The 24,696-nt window shown below is 34.6% G+C and overlaps 1 protein-coding gene across 2 annotated transcripts; it reads left to right on the forward strand.

The window, feature by feature from the left end:
- The first annotated feature begins 100 nt into the window (after window positions 1-100).
- LOC120332172 (C2 domain-containing protein 3-like) lies at window positions 101-23,796 on the forward strand. 2 transcript variants are annotated; one of them, XM_078119132.1, is made up of 30 exons: window positions 101-297; window positions 1,790-1,979; window positions 2,379-2,535; window positions 3,019-3,191; window positions 3,688-3,792; window positions 3,888-4,012; window positions 4,260-4,337; window positions 5,094-5,204; window positions 5,346-5,497; window positions 6,402-6,511; window positions 7,242-7,431; window positions 7,666-7,779; window positions 8,560-8,810; window positions 9,274-9,392; window positions 9,619-9,746; window positions 10,490-10,606; window positions 11,110-11,229; window positions 11,754-11,871; window positions 12,252-12,394; window positions 12,738-12,913; window positions 13,271-13,394; window positions 14,421-14,591; window positions 15,111-15,216; window positions 16,004-16,224; window positions 17,539-17,701; window positions 17,799-17,998; window positions 18,091-18,251; window positions 18,438-18,526; window positions 18,922-22,142; window positions 22,424-23,796. In XM_078119132.1, the coding sequence occupies exons 1-30, from the start codon at window positions 255-257 to the stop codon at window positions 22,601-22,603; spliced, it is 7,356 nt and encodes a 2,451-aa protein (XP_077975258.1). In that variant the 5' UTR covers window positions 101-254; the 3' UTR covers window positions 22,604-23,796. The 2 variants fall into 2 exon arrangements, with proteins under 2 accessions (XP_077975258.1, XP_077975259.1); XM_078119133.1 differs by having other exon boundaries at window positions 11,110-11,190.
- Window positions 23,797-24,696: the final 900 nt, after the last annotated feature.

The raw sequence follows: 24,696 nt of genomic DNA on the forward strand, positions 1-24,696 counted from the left end.
GCGAATATTTTCCCAAGGTCAAGGGTCAGAGAAATTTTTTACATCGTTATTGTTTATAATAGTTTCCGCTTGGTAGCGCAATTCCTCATTCCACAGAAATTCTGTTATTTCAAATAAGTGGCGGTTCGATTGGATTTTCATATGCTGTATTGCAAAGTTTGTTTACTTGTCAAGATATCTTGTAGGCTACCATAAATATCATTGACTTCCAGCCGCAGATATAATGCTTGTAGTAAATTTGGTAATAAAATGAAATGTCGGAATTAAGAGAAAGACGACCGAGAGGAAGACGAAAAGGTAAATAAAAGTTTCAACTGTTTGTTGCATGTTGCTTATCCTTGCAATGAAATAGTCATTATCTAGTACTGTAGTATCGAGATAACAACAAATAGTAAACATCGATAGTGGTAAATTAACTTTATTTGTTATATCTGTATTTTTTGTTTGTTTGGTAAAACCCTGTACACATTACACTCAGGCAGCTGTCTATTTGTTGGAAGGCTCAGAAAATTTGAATTGAACAAAATTCAAAATTATTGCTTTTCGGAAAAGATCGATATTTTCAGATTTTAGGAATCGGATAATACAGTACAGCAGTAAAAGAAATTCTTACATTCATAAATTACTGAATTCGGCTACTGCTGTACTGTTTTTCTAGTCTACTTGAAATTTGCTATGGCCGAGAATTGAAATTTTACGTCATCCATTAAAACTGCGTATTTGCGTATGCGGTCTTTGATAATTTATCTGCTGCTTTGAACTACAGAACATCATACTTAGATTCTCATGCAGTCATGGGAGAAATTGGCGCATCTTGAGCAAATGACCACATTAGTGACCACAATATTATTGAAAAAAAATACTTTACCATTGATCAAAAATTGAAGTCGAATTTCTCTCTTATTAAAAAACAGAAATTTCGATCTAGATCTGGGCAAACTAGATTTTCTGGAATCTTATCTATATTATAATGAAATACAGGAGCATGCAAAATAGCATAACTTCCATTTTCCTGCGTGCTATCACAGATTAATAGGTTATATGTAATGCAATAATCGTTTTGCTGTCATGAATCCATGTCATGCACTAACATCTTCATGGCAGTTTTGGCATGCTCCTCATTGGTCACAATATCATACCAATATCCTAGTGTCAACATCAACAGCTTTATGTAATCTTAATATCCCAATTAACTTTAATATAGGGCAGGGTTTCCCAAACTGGAGTCTGTGATGACTGCACAAGGGGTTCGCATCGATATAAAAAGAGTGTGATCGATCTTGATGATTGATTTCATTTAAAAAGTCATTTCTTTTTTTTGGTTGAGCATTGCGGACGGATATCTATTGCTGTTAGAAAAGGCAATTAAAATTTTATTGCCTTTTGCAACGACCCACATGTGTGAGGCAGCATTTTCAAATTTTTCCAACATTATGATAAAATAGAAGTCGAGAATTGTCGTGGAATCGGACCTAGGAGTTTGTTTGTCACAAATTGCTCTGAGAGTTGACAAATTGTGCAGTAAAAAACAACCTCATTCATCTCAATAATGTCGTTTGTGTTGTAAATGAAACATCATCCTTCCTTGTTGGTTGTGGCATAAAAATTTATATGGCATAGAATGGGTGTCCGTCAAAACTAAGATTCACATATAGGGGTCTGCGGCCCCAAAATTTTGAGAAACCCCGATATAGGGTTTTTCATAAGATAAACAATAGTACCGTAGTCAACTAACTGATAATGAAGAGTAACATTGTTCACAGAACAATATATCTGAATTTTTTTTCAGTTCGCTTTGAAGAAGTTCTCCCATCGACAGATCTGCCACCTTTAGTTCAAGGTGATTTGCGATGTTTTTTGGTTGTTGATATAGGAAAGATTGTTTGGTCATCAACAGCTACTGCTCAAGTACCACCCGCATCACCTGCCTATGTTCGCCTACGTTGGTGGGGAGAAACGTCCGATGGAACTCTGTTCAAGTAAGACTATTTTGATTGCTCTTTATATTTTTAGTATTTGGATTATGTGTTAATCAGAGTCAGCTTATCAAGAGCAGTGTTGCTCGACACATGGATGCCATTTCTGAACAAGTCAAGTTTACGACTTAAACATTCTTCTGTGTTAGAGAAAGAGTTTATTTCGTTTTGTCAAACCAAGAAAACAATATATGCACACATACACAAATATCAAAGAAAACAACAGATGTTTTTAGTACATGACTGGGAGGCAACGATAAGACCTTTAGGGGTCATCAGAGTCAGTTGCCACCCTAGTATTAAAATAAAAAGATCATTTATCTGCTTGTTTGCTATAAATATCCATCAGCTTTTATTTTCCATATGTAATGATAATAATGTTACGTATTATTTATTTTCTAGGCCGGCTTCTTCCAAGAATCCCAGACCTGTTAAATGCAGATGTCGATTTGGTGTGAGATCAGGGGCTAAGCAGATGTGTGCTTATTTTGTGGATATGGGAAGCATTGTACTGGAAGTTTTAACAAGCCCGAAGAGCGTTCCTTTAGGAAGAATTCAGGTATTGTGTTGTCAGCAGCTGTCAGATTGAGGTCTTGTGTAGTTTTGTACTTCAAGTGGGCATAGCATAACGAGTTTTGCACATGTCAAACCTAACCCCCACATAACTTCGCCATCCAAAAATTACGTCACTAGGACATCACAATCATATCGTAGAGCTTGTCAAAGTATACTAACGGCGACGATCTCTCTTATATCGGGATCGTTGCGATGAGAAAAATGGTTTGCTTAGTTTTGGGTGAACATCTGAGCGTCTTGGATGATATTTTGTGTAGTTTGAAAGGCATTATTATGTCACTGTGATGTCGTAGTGGCGTAGTTTTTGGATGATGCAGTCAGGTGGGCGGTAGGATTGATATATGCATAAGTTGTTACGCTATGCCTACTAGAAGTACTTGAGGTATGAAACTACACAAGACCCTCAGATTGTTTGTCATTTCTATTTCTAAAAAAAGTGTTCTTTTTTATTGTTTTTTTTTCGCAGATTCCTAAAGTTGCTTCATTGTCTTCTTCCAATCCAATCCATGACTATTTCCCCATAATATCTCCGTCTTCTCGTAAAATTGGAGAATTGCATATACATATTCGATTTAAACCATTGGAAGATATTTATGAACCCGTAACAGAAACAGGAACGGATACTTCAATGTCTTCAAGGTAACAAACCATAGCGATGTACAAAACAAATCATAATTTTGAATTGGTTTGAAATTGATCATATTTCATATCACAATGCAAATAAAAACGAATTGAAACATTGTTTATCTTAGTTATTCTTCATATAACCAATCTCGAATATGTTCATAATAACCCATATTTTAAAATTGTATTTTAAAGTGTATTTAGAATAGTTGATCACAGGTATTACATTATGGCCATCCCTGGTGCCTCACAAGTAAATAAAAAATTGCAAAATCACCGTTTCCAATTTTAATATGTTAATGGACTTTTAAACTCCTCTTAAACAGCATAGGTGCCCAAAAGAGCGCTTCACCCATCAAAACTAAGGTTATACCCTAAACATGTAAATATTTGGAAAGCCATGACCATTGGGGGCAAAAACAGTGAGACAAAATTGCAATTTGTGACGCCTTTAAAGTTAGTTAAAAGTTTTTTCATGTAAAATTCATATGAATGATTTTTTTCACTCAAGGTCACGCCCCCCGAGTGAAATTGGTCGCAGGAGTAGATCAAGAGGATCAAGCGTTGGTTCAAGGTCAAATCGTGGATCAGCAAGGTCACGAAGCAGTAGCACAGGGTGAGTGAATGATGCTTAAAACATAGCTGTATATTTTTTAAAACGATATTCAAAACATTTTAAGAAACAAAATAATATTCCATTGTATATTTCAGAAGTCGTAAAACTGGAAAACAAAGAAAAAGATCAACTTCAAGAAAAAAAAGTCGGCGACGAAGTCAATCTACTGAATCAAACGCTTCTTCTGTTGCTTCTAAAAAGTCGCTTTCTATTAAAAAAGGTTTGAATTTTTTCATCAATAAATATGTATAGAATCCTCAAAAGTCACGCCGGCAAATAACCAAAATAACCAGAGATGTTCCCAATTTTTCAAATTTCATCATAATTATAACAAAATGACATAGATTGGCAAGAAGGAATAACAATGGAAAATGTTAGTTACGATATATGATAGAAATATTATAATGCATTTAATAAATTGAACTGCAATGCTAACAAGAATAAGATTATGAATTTATTTATCAAAGCTTCAACAATAGATTCTTCCACGCCAAGGGGCATTGATGATTTGTTGAAACAGAATGGACATGATTTTTATGGAACAGGTAACTGGATAAGAATATTTAATTTAATTCATCGATGTTCAAAGATGAGAGTAAAATAAATTTATAATAATTTAAAATATTGAGCCGTAGCTTAATAATGAGCTATAAATCTGATTCGAGATCACTATGGACCAGGGGAGGGCAAGGTTTCTGGATAAGGCCAAAAATTTTGTCCACCTAGACTGGCCGACCATGTAAGTGTGACTTAAAAAGTTGTATTTCATTACTAATATTTACAGTGGTTTGCCCATGACAGCTACGGACAATATCTGGTTTAACGAAACCCTGTTAAATTTTATTGTTTGATGTCTTCTGCCTTTGTTTTTCTGGTAAATTTTCCCAGAATCGAATTTCATTTTTCGATTGTCTCCCTCTGCCTAAACCACAGGATGTTTAAAAAGCAAATTTTGTTCTAATTTGCATATTGATTTATCAATTTATATGTTTTTTAACTACTGCAGGTGCATAAATGAAGGTAAAAAACCTAATTAAACTATGATTTAAATGAAACAAAACCAGGTTAATATATGTCGAGAAGTTACTTCATCACAAAATTGTGTTTGTAGCAGGACTTTATTTACCCCCTGTGGGCAATTTAATTGAATCTGTACAAGCAAACAAATAAACTAAGATATGTTTTAGTTTAATATTTCATAGGCTTTATAGTATGCTCCTATAGATTGCGGGTTGACTTCGAGTATTGGTAATTGCTCGGAAATTTTACCAATACAAATTTCTATTTCTTTAATTTTTCAGAAAATATTCCACAAAAGAAATCAAGCATGAAACCTGTACATATAGACCAAAACAAGGATGGAAATCAACAGAAAGTTGATGTGACACCACAAACACAGGATGCCATAAGTGGTATGTGCTGTGAATGAGACAGTGATCACCAATGATTACACCTCCTAATTTACACAATATTTTAGTATAATTTGTCATTCTCACACATATATATATTATATCAGAACTATATTTTCTAAACAAAGTTTTGTTTATTTTAAGCTCTGTTACAAAGAGGAAACAGATTAAGAGAAGACATGTTACAAAGTCAACTTGATCCTGACTCAGTCAACAAACCAAGGTTTAATTCATTGGAAAATTTCACTGAAGCTCCAACAATGATCAAACCAGCAGAACACATGAAGCGAAATATGGTAATGATGTAACTATCTATGAATTATGGACTTGCCCATGCTCATTTTATGGTGACCGTACATTTGAACCCACGTACATTTGAACCCATGTGTATATCCACGGGTTCAATCTATATGCGGGTGCTAAAACCCATGGGTTAGGGTTAGTATGGGTTTAACTATCCGTGAAACAAAAAAAATTCCATAGGTGCAATAGCATACAGGTGCAATTGTCATGGGTTCAAATGTACGTGGGTTCAAATGTAATGGAACCTCATTTTATATATAACAAGGATGTCCAAAATGTATCAACTATTTGAATACATTCGGAACTCGTTATATCGATATTGTAAATTTTGAATTTAGGAATAGTTTATTACATTTTTATTTAAAATTAGGAATTTGAGCCGTCAGACAAGCTGAGCTGTCTTGATATACAAAATGTACGATATCTCAACTGATACTAAACAACACAGAGGAAAAGAGGACTTTTATATTTGTATCGTTTTATATATGATCCACATGAAGATCTTGTGACTTGTGTAATTTTCCATATGAATATGCGTCCATTTAGAATTCTATTCGATATTTCATATTCGAAAATATTTTCTTAGAATGTATTCAAAATAGTGAAATGTTCTATTTCGACCATCTCTGATATATATATACATTGTTACATTTTCAAAACCAAATAAATTATTGTTCATCTCAACTTTCTTGCAACTTTTCTGGCCCAATTCAGAATATATATTTAATATTCAAAAACAAAATTTCAGAATGCATTTAAAATAGTAGATTATTCGGTTTTGGCAATCCTTGCTGCAACACTATTATGGTTGAACCCCAAGTGCAGACTTCAAGGCTTGGCTCTGATGAGTTATAAAGATGTCAGTTATTTACTTCTTTATATCATCCTTATTTCCAGACTTCAGAATATCCTAATTTTGAACCTACAACACAAAAAGCAACTGAACCAGCTTTTCCAGTTTCTCAAAATCTAAAACCAATGAAAATGACTCCTGTTAAAGAGCAACGGTAATATTTGGATAAAATTTTCATATTTATTCCAGTGGGAAGAAAGTGGATAAGACGGCTTGATTATATGGCAAACCATGCCCTATTCTTTGGTTACAGTCCATGTCGGGTGTGGATTTGTTAACCAGTTAATTGATTTAGGGGAGGCATGAACTTGGTGGTGGAAGAAGCCGCAACCGACTGAAATAAACTACCCTATAGCAATAAGACGTCTAGCAATCATGTCGCACATAATCATTCCTCACAAGATTCAAACCTGTGAGCTTAAACAGGGTAATCAGAGATACAATGGCAAGTGTGTTTTTAACTATTAGCATGATGCACCGACCGTCGACCATTAAAATATTCAAACTTGATTTGAAATTGAATGAAACAAAAATGACCTATATTGTATGATTCAATTCATTTTTTTCTAAACAATGCTGTAAAAAGGGATAATGCCTAGGCATGTCAAAAAGTTTTTTTAATCTGCTATAAGTGATATACATACACAAAATGGTACGGTTAATACACTTAAGGTTAGATTGGAATTTTTTATAAAATTTACAAGCAAAAGTAGTAGAATATTGTGGCTACATGTCAACGTATCCCACGCTATATCAGTGATCGTTTTACATGTACTTGAAGGTTGAAGCTTTTCAATCTTGCTATGAAAAAACTTTCATGAAGCAATTCCTTTATTGGGTATGGTATATTTAAAATACAATTTAACCTAATTGTTTTTTTACAGACAAGATCTCGACATGAGATTTGTGAATCTTGTATTCGGCTCACATGAGTTCAACGGAGTTCATTCCACCATGTTTTCTGGATTTGACTCCCACACAGGATCACCATTGAGCAGTATGATTTCTGAGTTAGAAGATAATCCTCTCTATGACGATTCATTACTTCAACAAATGTTTTATAATAACAATGGGGTAGGTAACATTATCAGTTCATGATTTTTTTTTTCAGTTATTGAGATTTTGCTTTGTGGTTTTGACGATGTTGTCTTGTATCCAAAACTTATGTGATTCTCATGTTCGGAAATTTTCTTTATAGGAAATCGAAATTTATAATTATTTTTTCTTTTATTGAAGTGTGCATAACAAAATCGAAATTTTCAGAATATACCAAGTTCTTTCAAAAATGTAATCATCAATATTTTTCAGGTTAATTATCCATCTAGCAGTACGAAACAACTGACTGATAGGATGAGAGAAATAGAACAAGAAAAACAACATGAAATAAATGGAACTGAGCAATTGCAAAGTCAACCGAAGCTGGTTAGGCATAGACATTATTCGTAGTAAATGACTTAGCGGATTCTAGCAGTACAGGACTGAAATTTTGTGTATAATCACCAAACCCTTTTTCATTCTTGTGCTAAATTGATACTCTATCTAATCATATACTTTTCATCGCTATAATGGAAATTGGGAGAAAACAATTTACAATGAATTTTTTATGCAAATATTTTGTGGAGAAATAAGGCTCGTCTCCAACTTTTGGATATATTTTGAAAGTAGTGTTATGAATATTTAATAATTTAGTTAGTATTAGTTAATAAAATTAGTTAGTATCAGTTAATATTTAATACTAAGTTACAAAATCCTGTCAAATAATTTTAACCTTCTCTATCGTAGTAATTCAAATTAACATTACCAAACTTAACTGTACTATTGAATATTTGGCTTCTGTTGAAACCTTTAAACCAGGGCTGTGAAATTAGGAAAAAAATTAAGGATTGACACTCACCTTTGAGTTAAAAAAATTGTTTTGACTGAACTCTTGAGATTAAAGTAATCATATTTTCATAATAAAAACTATTGGATATGCAAGCTTTCTTTACAGGCTGTTGTGAACATTGTAGAACTGTTGAACTTTGATTATCATCATCAGTCTTATTAAATTCTGAATTGCAACTCTAACTCTAATAAAACATACCTAAATCTATCTTCACTTCACAGATTGAAATAACCGCCTTATCCAAACCAATACTGACACAGCATATCTTCATTTTGAAAAATGCAAATTCTATTGATTGATTGATTTAATGTATTTAGATTCGCTTTGATATTGATAAATCACCTAAAAAATCAAATCGAAAATTTGAAGATCTTGCGAATCAAATCAGAGGAGTTACAGTCAATAGACTGCAAGATTTATCAAAAGTTTATCAAGTTCGAATCATCATTGAAACTTTATCTCTCGATCAACTTGATGTTCTTGCTTCGAACAAATCGAAACTCAAAAAAGGTCGTGGAAAAGGATCAAAACCTCCTGTACCATCACCTAAAGGGAAACGAAGAAATGGGTAATGAACTTGTATTTATACCCCTAAAAATAGTTCGTTTTATTAGATTTTAAAGCACATACATTCCATTATCTTAATTTCCACAGTGGGTGGGCCGAAGTAGGATTTGTTGTACAATAAAGATATAAATTCTATTTTTATATTTGGTACTTTCAAATTTTCTCAATCACCAATCTTTGTATTTTATTTTTTTTCAAATCTTCTGAGACTATACAGAATTATATTAAAAATTGTGTGTTAGTAAATCCAAATTGATGAGAGACCTGAACTACTTTACTCCTAGTATCAGTTGAATGTAGAAGAACTAAGAGAAATCATCTGTCATAGAGTTTGTCTGCTGTATGTTATTCACGCTCGATATTCAGTCCCTTTTTACTGAATTTATTGAACAACTTCTAGTAGTCGGCAGTAATCAATATTATTGAGTGCTATATATAGTAAGTGTTACCCCTTTTTTTTACAGAACGTATTTTGTTGAATTTCGATTTCCTGAGGCATCAAATCTTCAACGTGATCATCCGTCGTCAATGACAACTTCACACGATGTCACTAGAGTTGCATCAAGGAAGCTTGTTGATGCAGGTATTGTTACTTATAAAATGGATTTGTTGGCAAGTCTGAAATAGGAAACTAACCTAATTCTTTCCCCCTATTGCCTATTTCGAAAATAATTTCCTCACTCACTGTTATATCATATGTGTGTTTTGTTACAAAGATTTCATAGAAAAGAATTCAATAACTAAGTATTTGTCTATTGTTGCTTATACTGAGTGCTTTAAATAATGTTTCAACTGGGTTTCATTTTCAGATGGGACGATTATTGTCTTTGATGAATGTTGTGACTTCCAACTCCATTTTAATGAAAAAAATTTGCAGCAATGGATGAAAGAAAATTTGGAATTCTTTGTCTTCTGTCGAAAACCTTCAGACAAAAAGGCACGAAAAATGTCATGTTAAACTATAGGAATTATCAATTGTGTCTAACGTCTTTCTATGTTAGAATACACTGATATTTTTAAAGAAAAAATTTTGTAATTGATTCATTATATTTTGAGTGCTCTTATGTTTTTACTGCTTGTATAGTATAGTGTGATGTATAGTAATGATTTCATTATAACAGGAGATCTATATCTAAAATAAGCTGTTGTAGTTATGGATCTAGAATTTTCAAATTCCACAGTTAGTCAATTTGTCTTAGATCTAACTCATTCTTGATCTATTCATTGCACGTATGGAGAATATTTATGAATTTTGACAAATCTTTTTTTTTTTTGGAAGTTTAAAAAATACAAATCTGGCTGTGACTCCGATATCAAACTCTCAAAAGTCACCTATGATCTTATCAATACAGGGTGTCTGAAAAATTCTGCCTGACTTTTAAGTAATAACAATTGTAATTTTGAATGTATGAGAACTGCAAGCACAATAAGAACAAAGAAAAATTAATTTTTTAATTTTTCTCACTATAAAATTGGGCAAAAGGCTTCCTGTATAAAATCCCAATGAATTTCAAAAAAAAAAATTATCTTTTTTTGTTGTATTTTTTTTTGTTGTTTGGCATATCTTTTTTTGTTGTTGTATAATCTACCACACTATATTTTAATTTTTTTATATTATAATTTTTCATTCGATATTTACACAGTTTATCTACTATTTTTGATAAATGTTCATTATTAAAGGCTTCACCAGTTGGTTCTGCATCTCTCCTGCTCAAGAATCTCATAACATCAACTGAAGTAGACTTTACTTATGAATTAAATGTGAAAGACAATTTAAAATCATGCGGAACCTTGAAAGTAAGTTATTATCCATCCAAATCTATCTTGAAGCTAATGAACTATTGCCTTCCTTAATGTATGTATAAATGACCTCCGGAGCAAATCAAATATTGAAATTGATTCAAATTTATCATATCTGATTTCTTGATTTAAGAAAAAAAATATAAAAAATATCATTTTGATCAATTTAATGGCTTTGAACCAAAAATGCAAAACTTGAAAAAAACGGTTTCAGAAAATGACAAAATCATATATTTTGACTGTAGCTTTCAAGGAGCACATTCGCAACAATCGCCCTTTATCTTGAAATCCTCGAGGGGAAGTTTTATAGTATGACTGAATAAGCTTTCATTTAATTATATTCGAAAAAATCTTAAATTATATTAAGTTAATATTAAAAATAGTTTACTATTCGGTTTGGGCCATCCTTGGGCTAAATACTTTCATTATGTCAATTACCATATTTCACTGTTATTCTTATAGTAACTTGCTTTTTTGGTTCAAACGTTTCACCTTTTCAGGTTTCTATCGAATTGGTTGGAGATTGGAGAAAGCCAGAGATTGTTCAGAATAAAGAAGAAAGCAATATCGTGCCTGACAATGTAAATGAATTATCTATTCCGGATACTGTCATAAAGCAGGTTAGAAATGATGCACCCTTGTGTGATATAGGATTACAGTATTTTGATACCGGATGCCAGATTGATATTATTCTGATTTTTCTTTTCTGTCTTCTTCCAATCAAAACACGGAATACTAACAATGACACTCAAATTTGAAATATTCTATGGAGGGTTTATATTTTCTTACTTATGGGAGAAGAAAGCCATTAATGTGGTTTAATCACCCTTACCTCTAATCCTTGAACATTGAAATAAAGTAGTTGGACTTGAATTGGTGAAGAAGGTTTTATCGAGCAGATTGTACATTTACAATCCTTTGGCCCCCTTGGCGGAGTTTATATGGAAGGCCAAAAAATCTAGAGCCCCCTTGGCGGGCCACAGGCCTTTGGTTGGGAACCACTGCGCTAGGCCATTGCGGCCCGATCAATTATTCAGAGTTGAAGCGTAAAAAGTCATTTTGTTGTGGATCTAGAAAACTACAAGGTTGATTAATAAAGTATTCTACTACCAGAATCATATTATAAACAAATTGTTCAACGCAGAACCTACATGAACAAGATGCAACCACAGCTGAGGTTCAAGAATCATCTATTGCAATTTCACCTTCAACCTCCTTGTTATATATGATGCTCATGGTACAAGAAGGGACAAATATACCAGGTGCTATTTTTTTTTTTTTTAATCTTCTGCCTGGATTTTACAATGTACTTCAAAATATTTAAATTAGTCTGTTACTTAATTAATAACTACTTCAAATGGTGCCTGGAATCGTCAAATTGTGTTTCGCTTCAAATTCGCAATAACACCTGATTCAAATTACCTCATTTTAAGCGTAGCAGCAGAAGTGATGTTTCCTTCGTGTTATGCAGTTCAATCAGTTGTTGTGACTGCACACATGTATTATGCTTATTGCTTAGTGCGATTTAATCGTTGCACAATGTTGAATTTCACTGCTAAACAAGTGACATGTTTATTATGATTATGTAAGTTGTGAAGTCACTTCTGCAATTGTGATATATTGAGTGATTTTCATTTCTCAGGGACAACTGTAATTTCACCAACTGATGGTACCAGCTCTTATCCACCCAATGTCTCCCTCGTGTGTCGATCTTTGACTTCTGGTGAAAGTGAGAAGACACCTGTGGTTTGGGGACAAACAAATCCCAAATTTAATTTTGTGCAGGTCATTTTTTCTACATTCATTAAGTTAAAGACCAATCTTCATCGCACTCAGGCTACATTTTCAGCTTCTGGTGTTATTCTGATTCAGTTGGTTTTGGGTGTCATTGCAGTTTAATCCAACTTCTTGAAAAACTGTTTTTTTCAGCAGGGAATCCAGGTTCGAATCCTGTGGGGTATGCCGTATAATATGCGAGGAGAATACTGGTCTACTGCCCGTCGTAGTGTGGTTCACATAACCACTGTGGTTCATTTGCTGCTATGGGTCCTTCCACCTTCAAATCCAAGCATCCTAAACAAAAAACTGACTAGTGGCTTCTATACAATACTGATTATTCATATTTTAGATTTCACCACTGAAGCTCGACAATGCACTCTTGACGAGAATGCAAAACAATTTTGTTATTGTTGAAGTTTGGACTAAAATAACATCAACAAAACCTCATTCTGATAAACTACTTGGACTTGTGAAATTGTCGACTCATCATTTTTACCAAAGCCTAAAAGATGAAGAAATTACAAGGTAGGTTCAACTTTAATATGAATACTGATACAGCACATACTTCAACACAATATTATGCTTATATGGAAGTTTGCTCGAAGATCACAATCACAAAACAAAGTAACTGTAGCAATGTATACATTTGCTAAAGTGTCATTCTAACTAATAACTACTGGTTATTTTTGACTTCCTTCGTCATCAAGGCCATGCACCTGAAACTAATAACTGGCTAACATTTCCATACCCGACATGGGCTGGAAACCGGGTCCCGATATCATGGTTCGCCTCATATTTAAACCATCTTGTCACCTTTCCTCTCCCCTGAGATAAATATAAAAATCCCATCCCAATTCAAACTTACCTAAAAATTATTTACAGAGTTGTTCTCAAGTCACAACATCCACTGATCTCTGTTGATGAACCTGTACCTATCATAGATCTTTTCACTGGACAAGAACGTGGACATTTGCAAGTAACTCTGGCGTTAGGAACTCAGCTGCAGGTATTCATAATATAATATACATCAGGTATTTCTATCCAACCTAGTTCACCAAAACTGATATTGGAAAAAGGAGTTTTCACAAATTCTGATTATCGAATTTACTAATTTTGGAATTGACTATTTAAAATTTTGTGGATGACCGTAGGAATATAGAGTAGGCGAGTATTACATACTCTAGTCGAAATTTATGACAAACTCAAAAAGCATCAAGTTAACAAAGCATTCTCAACCAAAAATTTAAAAAAAACTTGTATATGTTTCAGTTTTTGCTATCCAAATTTGATTTTCTTGAAACTGTAGGCTAGGGTCGATTTTGTTCAAACTAGAGTTCAGAGCTGAGTCCAAGTCAATAATTTCTGTAGACTGCTCTGAGTTTGGAGTCCAGAGACGGGCTTACTTTCAGTTGTTTTTATTACCTTGGGCTAAACTTTAAAAAACAATTTTTATACTGTAAACTATTGCTTGCAAGTCCAAAAGTTTGATGAAAAATTTTCCCAGTTATGAAAAACCTGAATTTATGACTCCTCGATTAAATACAGTGAATGCTTTCTACTTCACAGCATTTGAAAATACAGTATTGCATTTCAAAATCCTTGATTTATTAAAAAATAGAGGAAAAGTTGCCAGCGTTACACTTGTTCTGCGTTTATATACATGGGGTTTGGCTAGTTCTTGGTTCAACCAGGTTTGTGGAACTTTTACTACATGAGGAGCAGATACAAATACCTAGGTGTAACTGCGGGCCGCACTTCCATTTATCATATGCTTTCTTGTAGTTTTGGGCACAAAAATTTTGGTTATTAATCTCATGTTGTTCACTCCGCTTCCGCATAAGCTCAGGTATAGGCTTTGCAATGCAAAGGGATTGGAATTACTCGCAAGTACCAGATTAAACTAAATTAAAAACTAGTTTCGCGGGCTGCACATCATTCAAAATGGGCACTCTGCGAGCCGCATATGGCCGCAGGTTGCACACCCCTTGGTTAAACTATGATCTTTATCAAAGTGCTTTGCATTATGATTTAGGTTTCATCATTGCGAAAAATAAAAAATGATTTACAAGACAAGAGAGTCAAAGTGCACCATCTTGAGGATACAAATGATTCAAAGTCAAGCCACAAGATGGCTGGTCCTGTTCAACACACATTTGAAGTGAATGTAGTAAGAATAAATGGATTCAAACCAGCTGACAATCAGGTGAGAAGCAAGGCTTATATGAAATAATTAAGAGTTTTTTATCTTTTATTAAACTTATCCCAATCAAGACTGCAAGTGTGCAACTAAGAGTGGAAAGGTTGAAAAGCATTGAATTAATATTCAAATTGTTAACAATTAATTTTTGATGACACTGGGACTGTCATGAATACAGATAAATTTATGTAATGTCAGAAACACACTCATTTGGCGCATTGTGCTAAGCGTTAGGATTGCGCCTCTCATTACACTGCGAGAGATTGCAGGTTCTAATCTCATGTGGGATAGTTATGTGCGAGAAAATTGCTTGACCGCCTGCCGTTGTTGGGAGGTTCCCGGAACCTCTAGAAGTTACGACTTCCTCCACTATCAAATTTATCCGACACAAATAACTGGTTAACTATTCTCATACCTGACATGAACTAGTGAGATGCCGTGGCTCGCCATATGATTATGACATATTATCATCTTCCCTCATCACAATATAAACACGAACCTAACTAAACTTATCTATCTTATCAGGTGTGGGGAGAAACAGACTGTTTCATACAATATCAATTCCCAACTCAGAAAAGTTCACAAGAATCTTCAGATGATCAGACCGATGATGATAGTAATGAACAACCAAGTAAGCATAACTGACATCAATGTGCAAAATTGATAAGTTATATACACAGTTTCTACCTCACTTTCTGAATTTATGCCCTTTTGTTTTATTTCTATATCTAAGCTAAATGTTAGCCATAGGTGATAGCAGGACCATACAAGTAAATATTTGATCTTTGTGTATTTTTAATATTTTAGTTTGTGGAGTTTAGAAATGACCATATTTATGTAGTTGTTATCCTGGACTTGTCTTGAAATTAATTTCATTTTGAATAATATTTATTGAATTTATGAAAAAATCATGATATATGGCAATAAATTTTCAATTGAAATCTCGTTTTCTTTATTAAAATAGTACCGTTGTAATATTCATTCTGTGATTAAAATTATAATTATAAACACAATATACTTTTGATACCGATATGGATAAAATGTATTCAAATCTTTTTATCAACATCCATAAAAACAAGCTATTTCAGCTTACCATTTTCATATTGTTTTGAAAAGCCAGGCTCAATTTCGGAAGTGTGTGTACCAATATTGCGGCAAGCCTACTTCACATCAAGTTGTGTAAAGGGACAGAAGCCTATGGGCAGGGGGTATATGCACTTGGCTAACACAGACAGTCGCCGAACTCGTAATAGAACTAAAATAAGGAAAATTGGAATAAAAGTATGGGCCTATGGCCTCGCCCCAACCTGGTACACACACTACGGGAGTACTGCTAGTTCAGCCTACCATTTTTTATATTGTTTTTGAATACCTTGCTCAATAACGTTTCGACCAAGCTTTTCCGATTTCATTTTCAGATCTGGCATCTATGCATAACTATCGTACTGATGCAACTCTTTGCATTCCTGATCCATCATTTAATGATTCGAGGCGACATACATTCCATCCACCACCTTCTGTTCCTCTCCAGCGAATTTTACTGTCATGTTGCTATAGCGATGCACTGAGTGGTGGTATCCCATTTGAACTGTGGTCAAGATATTATCATCCTAATGTGAGAGATCAGCTACTAGCAAAAGTGAGTCAACAAGATAGGAATTGTCATATTTATGCCAAATTACTCGTTTTTTGGATTTCCGCTCTGGGTAACCCATATTCTCAGTCGTTCTATCTGTCTGTTTAGCCGTAGAGTCTCATTGACTGGGCTGATTTGATTGAAATTTTTCACGCGAGTTATGCTGTCACCCTGGTAATGTGCGTTTTGCCTAAAGTCCAAATAGATATTTCGTATCCATAGAAGAAAGACAAAACATGCCGATTTTCCATTTTTTTTTATAATTTTTCGTTATTTACTCCTCAACAAAGTCGAATATTGAAATTCAGAAAATGCTACCCTTCACAGAGGAAAATATTCCTTTGAACAAGCTGTCTTTTGTCTCGAATCTCGATAGTTCATAAACTGAGGAAGCTTTAGAAATTTTAGTGAACCTGTTTCAATTATTTGCCACAGGATAACTTTCATGCAGGATATCAGGTTAACTACAAGATGCACAGCGTTCAAAATGAACTGGCACTTTTGGTACAATTTTCTCTGTACTTGTTTTTGCTTGTTCTATTGATAGTTGGGGTTGGTCATGATAATAAGTGTTGGAATATAAGAAAAATATAATTGAAAAGTGTCAGATCATTTTGTCTAGATTTTTAACATTAGCTTATTCAGGGATATCCAAAGCGAATTGTGTATTTGACTACATTCGAAATTGGTTATATTTGGTATAGTAATTCCTTGATTTTAGGAATAAAATATTTTCATTTTAAAATATCGTTTTTAGGTATTTATTATCTTATGAAAGAAAGAAACTTAGTAACTTCTGACAAAATGAAATAGAGAATACTAATTAAAACAATGTTCGTCTTTGTCTTTTGTCAATTGAATTTTTCTTGTGGAACAGACTCATTTCAGAATATTTATTCAATATTTTATATTCGAAAAGATTATTTCAGAATGTACTCGGAGTACTAATTTATTCAAATTTAGCTATTCCTTTAAACTTTTTAATGACATGGTGGGCACTCCAGAAGTGTGTGTACCAATATGAAGGTAACTAATTTTGTTTGCCTACTTTACATCAAGTTGTGTAAAGGGATGGAAGCCTATGGGCAGGGGGTATATTCACTTGGCTAACAGTCGACAGTCCCCGACTCGTAATAGAACTAAAATAGGGAAAATCGGAATAAAATTATGGCCTAACCTTAACCTGGTACACACTACTGGAGTACTCTTTGGTGAATATTGCTTCAAAATATGATACCAGCCAGAGAGAGAGCACTTCTTTTTTATATTCTAATTTTTTTTTTAAATGTGTATCATATGACTTTCTATCACTTTCAGGGAATGCTTCCAATTGCAAAAGTCAGTGCTCTTGTTTCTATGACAACCAAAAAAGTCTCTGAGCAGACTTTCCATATTCCATTGGAGTTTGTGGATCCAGAACATCAATCAAATGATCAATCAGCAGGAAGATTGGAAGTCCACGTAAAGTATAATACTTCAGGTGTGTAATGCTTACTTATCACTTTTTTTTACAAATTATTTGTTTTTTGTTTGCCAAAATTACCAGGTTATGGTATTAAGTTTTGATGATTTCACAGGTACAACACTGAAATCCATGCAGTCTGCTGCCAAATTTACAAAACCAGTTATCCTCCAGGTGGGGTTGCTGAGAGCATGTGGTCTTAAAGCAGCAGCAGTCTTAGCTAGTCGTCATAGCAATGATGGTGATTTGAAGAATTGTGCAGACATCGGTGTGAATACATATGTCGAAATCAAACCATCGTTTCTTCCTGATGAGGTATTTCGACATACTAATTAATATTTAAAATTATAATTTTAATTTAAAAACAATAACGCTATATTATAACGAATTGTAAAATCTTTTTGAAGGAAACGAGGAGGTCTCGGATTGTTGTGCAAAGCTTTGTGCCTGAATATCAACACCATTTAGAAATTGCTTGTCCTCTTGTGTCATTTCATCAAGATATAACACCTATATCTCTGGCTGAGTTGATGATATCAGGAGAAATTGAACTCTCAGTTTGGCACAGGTAAGTCGTATTAGAAATATTTTCATTTGAGAGAATTTGCTCATAGCAAGGTCATGCACACGCACTGAAAAAAGAAAACTAAGAGCTTCTAAAACCAGAGCTGTAGATAGCCATTTTGACTCGACATGCTTGATTTTTTAAATATTACATAAATATTTGATTATATTTTTTTCTCATTTTCCACAGGCCAGAAGATCCTGAAGAAGGGAAATGTGTTGATACATTACTTTGTAGTCTAGCTGTACCAATGAGAAGTTTATTGCATAAGACAACAGGTAAGGTATACTTAAAAATAAAAGTTGTTAGTTTAAAATATGAATTGGACTCGAATATGTAAACTGGTTTTTAAGACTAACTGAACAAGTACTATTCTGGTGTGGAATTTTGGTTAGTGAATACTTGAAGGTAACACTTTGCTTAATAAGTAACAGTGATTTTTCTCACCATTGACTTCGGTTCCCGCGTTTTCCCTTTACCTGTGAAACTGTGTGTTTTTTTTAATAACTCGCATACGATTGCTTTCTTCTGGTTGGAAAATTTGAACTTGATATGATTATTTTAAACTTACTAATGATGGGCATTAATTTATCTTCGTTATAAGATAGAAATTACAACCCCAAAGAAGTATAGGAAAGCAAGCCTGTTTAACAATAACTCCCAAATTTTTCAGGTTTGCATTCTTGGTTTGCTCTTAAACCTGCCAAGCGACATCGTAGCCATGGCGACAAGTCTGTAACAGTTGGTGGATTGGAAATTTCAATCAACTTCAGTTGTCAAAATGATCTTGACCTGGTAGTAAAAGCAGCAAAAGCAAATAAATGGATTCTACCTCATTTTGAAACAAAACTTTTGAATGATAACGTAATTGATGATGTTACTGGAACTGATTGTGTCACATTTGCCGTTACGGTAACAAATGCATGGCTTCCCCAAAACGAAATATTGCTTCACGGTCGAACGAGTATCGATAGAAACGCAAACGTCTACCTCAGATATAAATTTTTTGATCACGATTCGGTTACATCATCATTGAGTCCGTTAAGCTCGAAACAACCACATTCTATTGGTGCAAGGTTTGAGAATTTGACTTCAGCGAGGATCGCTCACAAAAAATCATTTGTCTGTAAAAGGTCACGCCCTTTGAACTGGTATTTACGTGAAGAAAAATTGGAGCTACAAATTTGGTTGACTCGTACGAAAGGGGCGAAGAAATCAAGACCGCTAGATTCGGATAAACTTTTGGGTTCGTGTTTTATAGATTTGTGTACTATAGCGGATTTACAGCGTGAGCAACATATTAGTGGATCTTTCGATTTATTTAAAGCTGGCATAGATGATCTTGGATCTGGACAAATGAGAGTTTATATCAGTACGAGGCCTGGGGACGTTGTTGACCCTATTCCAGACCCCATTAAAAGGCAAAGCATTTCAGAGGATGATTGTGAACAGTTGTCTGATGTAGAGAATATTGTTCCACCCGCTCAAGAGAGGCAAAATAATGATATCGTGTTTTCTGCTAACGTCACAATTGAAAGAGCAATGCATTTGCCACAAGTTGGCGATTTTGAGACTGATTCAATGAGAGAACCGAATTGTTTTGTTTCATATGATGTTGTTGATGAATCGTACAGTTCAAATACTCCTGAAGGTTTAAAAATGATTACCATGGCAACAAAAGTTTCTTTGGGTGCGTCATCACCCTGTTGGAATGAGAGCAAGGAAGTTGTTTTATCAAAACAACTTTTAACAGGATCTGATGGAGCTTTGCTTTTAAAAGTATGGCATCGAGATCGAATGTATTTGATAACAGAAAACGAAGAATCTGGTGATCTGAAAACCGCTGATGCAGCAGAAATAACAACAGAGTTATTGGTTACTGATAGAATGCTTGGGTTTGCAACCGTCGACTTATCCGTTCTCAGAGCTGGATTCAGAGATGTCAATGGGTGGTACAATGTTCTGGATATACATGGACAGTGTCAGGGACAATTAAAAGTAGCTGTCACCCCGTCTACGTCTTTCGCATTGACCCAACCAGATACAGCAAGATCCAATATATCAAGTCAAAAAAGTCATTTTCCTACGTCCACAACTTTGTCTACTTTGAGTACGAAAGGGGTTAATTTTTTACACCAAGCACCAATAGACGTACCAGTGCAAACACCTTCTGGGAGTATGTATTTTCCTGGTTTACAAAGTTCTGCACAAACAGTTGGAACAACTTGTAAGATGACAGATTCTGAAGAAAACAAATTTCTCAAAAAACGTGACAAACTTTCAACAAAGTTTTCTCAGGATTTTACTCAAAATTTAAGTTTTCATCAAGGTCCCTCAGCGTCTATGTTTAGATATACAAGTTCAGATAGGCAGCAAGCTTGTCTTGTCAATACTTTAGAAAAACAGATCAAAGAATTGGAAGAAATAAAAACGAGGTTCGAAAACAGAAGAGCGGCTGGTTTTACACAAAACGCTTCACCTTTTGTGGACAAACATGAAGAAACGCAACCTAAAGTTCAAAACGACAATATAAATTCGAATCCAACTATGGTAAATCAATTGTTTAATGATCAGAGTATTCCTGTAACTTCTGGAATAGGCAATTTCTCTCCACCTAATGCTGAATTCCCATTATGTATGTCTTCAACAGATATGCCTAATCCACGAGGAGAAACGATTCTTACGTTACATCCAAATAGAACAGAAAGTTTTGATGCGTTACCTGAATTGGAAATTGTTCGTCAAAGCAAATCAAAATCGGAAATTTCATCTGAGAGTTCAAAGTCAACAATTTCAAGCCGTTCAACATCTGATATTAATAAAGAAAATCAGCGTGATGATTTGGACGAAACACAGAGGAAAACTGTTCATTTATCTCTTTACGAACCTCAAAAAACGCATCAATTTGATGAGAGAGCTCTGAGTGACAACGAAGCAAATCCAGATGTTGAGTTTGTTCAGCCGAGAAGTTTAAATGAAAGCATGTGCAGCGATTTTCAACCCAAGTCATTAGAACAGAAGGAAAATCGTGAAATTTCTTCTCCACGATTCGAATCATCTTCCAAAAAGCCTCCCCATAAAGCGTTAGCCTCTCAAGGAACTCATTTTTTCCAACCAGAGCCGTCGGCTTTAACTCCAGCCCGTTCTGAAGGCCGTAGTGTGTTAGATGAAACAAGTTTATGGCTGTCAGGGTCAACTTTACGCATCAGCGGTTTCAGTTCAGATGATGACGATCAAGATCACTCTATCAAACCTCGATCAAAGAATGGAAAGCATGAACCTGATAAAAAGAATTCTACTGAAATTTCTCCTCAACTTGAGGATGCTACTCAAAATGATACATTTACTCTTTCTGATGGTAGTCAAACTCAAATTCAAACTATGGTTTCACTGAGTGACTCTGAGAAAGAATCTACTCCAGTTGAGCATGTTACTCAAATTGAAAATATAGTTCCAAAGTCGTCTTCAGAACATGACTCAGAAAGTAGCAGTGACAGAGATCAATCAGGTTCAGATCAAGAAGATGAACAACGCGATGAGAATTTCGTTCCATTTCAATCAGAGAATGCTTCTATTCCTAACGAAACAGAAGATCATTTCATAAATGAAGAAAAATTAGATGATGACAAAGAAAAACCTGATAAAAAGCCAAGTCCTAATTACTCTGACCTAAATGAAAATGAAAAATCTGATTTTCAGAATCAAGTGATTGTCAATGAAAATAATTCTGATTCTAAACCGATTAAATGCGAAAACGATGAAAATGTGCCTCCCAATGTATGTTCCCAAGAAAAGTCAGCAGGCCAAAAACAACTGTTTCCAAGCTTTTTTCCACCCACGCGAGATCTTGAGGCTTCAATGCGAGCTTTACAAGAGGCAACACTAAAGCATAAGGTAGGATTCTGAGTCTACCTTTATCGATTACTTTTTTTCGTAAAGTCTCATTCTTATGTCTATGGTCATAGTGGTTTTTCTTTTTACTAATCCCAGATGTTCGTGTGGGTACTGAGAACCTGTTTAAGGTTCATTCTAATGCTTGTATGTAAATATTTGTTTGTATAACCCACATATTGCCTATGATTCAATGTATAACAAAGAATACAATCTGTATACTATATAATATTACATTATAATATTATGATTGGTATTTCATTACTAATATTATAATTTTGTAGCATGATCTTCTGAAGAAAAAGGAATGCTCACAAGATGTTGATCAAGAAAGTCAACAAAATACAATTGAGAAAGGTGCTGCGTCCCCACGCAAATTGAAAAAAATTCCGCCAATGCCAAAAGACTATTCCGATGAGAGGACCCAACGATTAGCTCGTATTTTTAGAACAAAATTTTCATGATCACAATATTGCAAAAAATTGTTTTAAGTGTTTTTTTTATCATACATAATAGTATATATGGTATAAAATTGCAGCTCGGCGGAAGGGTGATGTGGCTTCAAATTTGAATTGGATTGGATTGGAGAAATTCAAAGTTGAATTGGAGATTTATTGCTATAGATCATGGGTGGCCAACATATTTTCAACTGGGATCGACTAAAATATTCGCAATACGATGTGATCGACTGATAGATTCACACATAAAAATGAATGAGTACAATTCATGGCTTGCTAAGTATTCGATCGACGTGTCGGCCACCTTTAATATAGATCAAATACTTCATTACTCATCGATCTCGATTGGTAAATATGTTAATAGGTAGGCTATTTGTCTGTTAGACACTTTTGTATGTTACGCTATATCTCACGTAAGCGAGGTTGATGTCGAGTAAAATGTTGAACGTGCGGAAGATCGATAAGGTGGCGGTCTCCGATCGCTATCTAGTTTGTGGCTGTTATTTAAATTCTCCATGTATATTGTGTTCTGATTTCGTATTGATATCTTCATATAAATTGGAGCTAGATGGATGGCATGGGCATTCCATCAATATACATTAAATCTCTCAGCTCGTCAATGCAACTCTTCCTTTATACCCCATCATGATAGGTTAAATGAACCCAATCAGAAATACTGTAGATTTCGACTATGGTGAACTTATTATCTTGTGTTTAAAGTAGTGCACCCTGTATGAGTCGGTATTTTCACAAAATTTTGAGAAAGCTGAAACTGTTTTTTTTTTCACTTCAAGATTTTTGTTATAATCTGTACTCGTTTAAGATCATAAATTATTATGTTAGATACTTTTTTTTGCTTGTCTTGCTGCTACTTTAGGAATTGTGCCAAGTTTTAGGTTTATTACTCACTTTGTAAGAATGTTTTCCGTCCTATTTTATTATTCAACTTTTCCATGCTGCTAGTCAGACAGGGTCATTACATCTCATTTCTATTAGAAACTAAGTTGAAACATTTATGTTTCGTCTTCTGCTAATGCGCTGTTACACTAAAATCCCCCAGTTGGCATAGACTAGCAAATAAGTATTTTTGTTTTTTTTTACTTGGTAGAGCGATTCAGCATGCTGTTTTTGAACTTGTGTGGTATTGCGAAAATGTTGAATTATCTGAATTCAAAATATATATATATTTTTTTACTGTGCTTCATTGCATTTTGATGAGTATTGAGTTTGGTTGATGAATCTCTGTGGGCCATCTAGGATAGGATAGGATAGGATTTACATATTTATCCCGGGGGAGAGGAAAGCCGATAAGACGGCTTATCCATATGGCGAACCACGGCCTCTCGTCCGGTTACCATTCCAAGTCGGGTATGGGATTAGTTTTTACTGTATTGTTTGTTTTCGGAAGCATGGACTTGGTGGTGGAGGAAGCCGTAACCGACCAGCGGTTACGTGAACCACCCAACGACGGCGAGGAGTCCAGCAATCCTCTCGCACATAACCATCCCTACATGGGATTCGAACCTGCGGACCCACGCAGAGTAATTAGAGGTGCGGTGGCGAGCGTATTCCTAACGCTTAGCCCGTTGAGCCACACCGCCGCGCCGATATCTAAAACAATATCTGTTGACTGTTCCCAATACCCTACTCAAGGCCGTGTATCCTCAAATGGTTATGTCATCTTATCACTATCTTCTCCCAACATATAAATTTAGATATCATATCTTTTTGTTAGCGATGCGTATAAAAGTTTCGAAGAGCTCACGTAGTATGTGAACCAAGATGGCGGATACCGGAACGTAGTATTTGTCCCAGGTTAGGGTTAGCACATTTTATTCCACTTTTCCTCATTTTAGTTCTATTAGGAATTCGGGGCTAGCCAGGGGACTCCCGTAGTATTTGTACCTGAAATTATGGCTAACCTGGTACACATACTACGTTCTTATGTCTGCATCTTGGTTCACATGCTACATGAGTACCAGATTCGAGTGGAGCACAATAAGTCACATCGAACATATGTTATACCATTACATCGAGCCATCTTAAATACGACGTCGTCGTCCTCTAGAAAGAGCTACGACCAACATTCAATTTACCCT

The sequence above is a fragment of the Styela clava genome, chromosome 13, assembly GCF_964204865.1.
Source record: "Styela clava chromosome 13, kaStyClav1.hap1.2, whole genome shotgun sequence".
Taxonomy (NCBI): domain Eukaryota; kingdom Metazoa; phylum Chordata; class Ascidiacea; order Stolidobranchia; family Styelidae; genus Styela; species Styela clava.

What these genes read in the sequence shown, in the direction of transcription:
- LOC120332172 (XM_078119132.1), top strand. Translation starts at nt 255, where the DNA reads ATGTCGGAATTAAGAGAAAGACGACCGAGAGGAAGACGAAAAG. An exon ending in ACATGATTTTTATGGAACAG is followed by an intron (nt 4,338 to 5,093) that starts GTAACTGGATAA and finishes TTAATTTTTCAG; the next exon opens with AAAATATTCCACAAAAGAAA. An exon ending in AAAGATGAAGAAATTACAAG is followed by an intron (nt 12,914 to 13,270) that starts GTAGGTTCAACT and finishes AATTATTTACAG; the next exon opens with AGTTGTTCTCAAGTCACAAC.